The 1,440-nt window shown below is 47.8% G+C and overlaps 1 gene segment (V, D, J or C); it reads right to left on the bottom strand.

The window, feature by feature from the left end:
• Positions 1 to 435: 435 nt before the first annotated feature.
• LOC129033272 (immunoglobulin heavy variable 5-51-like) lies at positions 436 to 938 on the bottom strand. The segment is given in 2 exon segments: positions 436 to 790; positions 874 to 938. Coding segments are annotated over 2 exon segments (363 nt in total).
• Positions 939 to 1,440: the final 502 nt, after the last annotated feature.

Raw genomic sequence — 1,440 nt, forward strand, 5'->3', positions numbered from 1 at the left:
ATTATTCAGTGCATATTGTTAAAAGGAAAACAACAACAAAAACAAGATAACCTATTAATAGTACAAAAAGGGATTAAATGATTTTGGAAAAGTAAGTAGAAAATAAAAGAAGGAGGGAGTAAGAGCGGATAGGAGGGAGGAAGGCAAGCAAGCAATGATGAACTGTGTAAAATTTTCACTAATTAAAAGACTATCATATTGAGGAGGTGCCTATTAGGCAGCCTTTTGATGTTAACCATGTAATATACACCACGAACAACCTTGTAGAACACACAAGAGCCCCCTCAGAGAATCCACCTCCCATGGTCAGGTCTCCCATCCAGTTGCCTTAGGGGTTGGGAATCCTCCCATGTTGTTCTCTGGTTCTCACTCCTGAGGACACAAACAGCCAGTGTTTCCTCCCCAGATGAATAGAGAGGTCCCTGGGGAGGATGTGTCTGGCAGCTCACTCTGCACCTGCACCGTGGAAGGTTTTAGATGGTCTGTCTCACACAATAATACATGGCAGTGTCCGAGGCCTTCAGGCTGCTCCACTGCAGGTAGGTGGTGCTGATAGAGCTGTCGGCTGAGATGGTGACATGGGCTTGGAAGGATGGGCTGTATCTGGTATCAGAGTTCCCAGGATAGATGCCCCCTATCCACTCCAGTTCTTTCTCGGGCACCTGGCACACCCAGTGGATCCAGTAGCTGGTAAAGCTGTATCCAGAAGTCTTACAGGAGATCCTCAGAGACTCCCCGGGCCTTTTCACCTCTGCTGCAGACTGCACCAGCTGCACCTCGGCAAAGACACCTGTGCGGCAGACACAAAATTTGCATCAGGGGCTCCCTTCTGCCCATTTTTCTCTGTGACCTCAAACCCTGGGCAGGACTGACCTTGGAGAACAGCCAGGACGAGGGAAAGGATGACGGTTGACCCCATCCTGGAGGAGGACAGAAAGAAAGCCCTGAGATCCCAGCTGAGTGGTGAAAGAGACTCGCTGTGGAGGAGAGCCCTGGGTTTAAGTGGGGAGGCCCCCATTTGAATTTGCATAGTTGCCGCCCTGGCCTGAAGGGAAGAGTCTACAAGGTTTATAACCCAAAACCGCAACTGCAGAAAAAAGGCTGGCCTGAGCCTCTTGGGAGGGGCAGAATAAGGTCTTAATAATTTCTTACAACCACCTCTTCTCCCTCCCCACTCTTGTCCATGGTCCTACAAGACCCAAACCAGGGTCTCCCTTCTTCCCACTCTTCTCTGTGACCCTATGAAGGTGGTAAATCTAGATGAAATCATGTGTGTTTTAAAAAATGAGAAATAGAACCAGGAAATGCTTTGAAGACAAAATTCAAATGCGCATATGCCTGATAATAAGAACTACAAAAAAACAAAAAAAAACCCTACTTTCTACTTGCTGGCAATTTCCCATGAGTGTGATTATGGTCTGGGCACCCAGCAAAGGCAGG

Source organism: Pongo pygmaeus, chromosome 15 (assembly GCF_028885625.2).
Source record: "Pongo pygmaeus isolate AG05252 chromosome 15, NHGRI_mPonPyg2-v2.0_pri, whole genome shotgun sequence".
NCBI classification, from domain to species: Eukaryota; Metazoa; Chordata; class Mammalia; order Primates; family Hominidae; genus Pongo; species Pongo pygmaeus.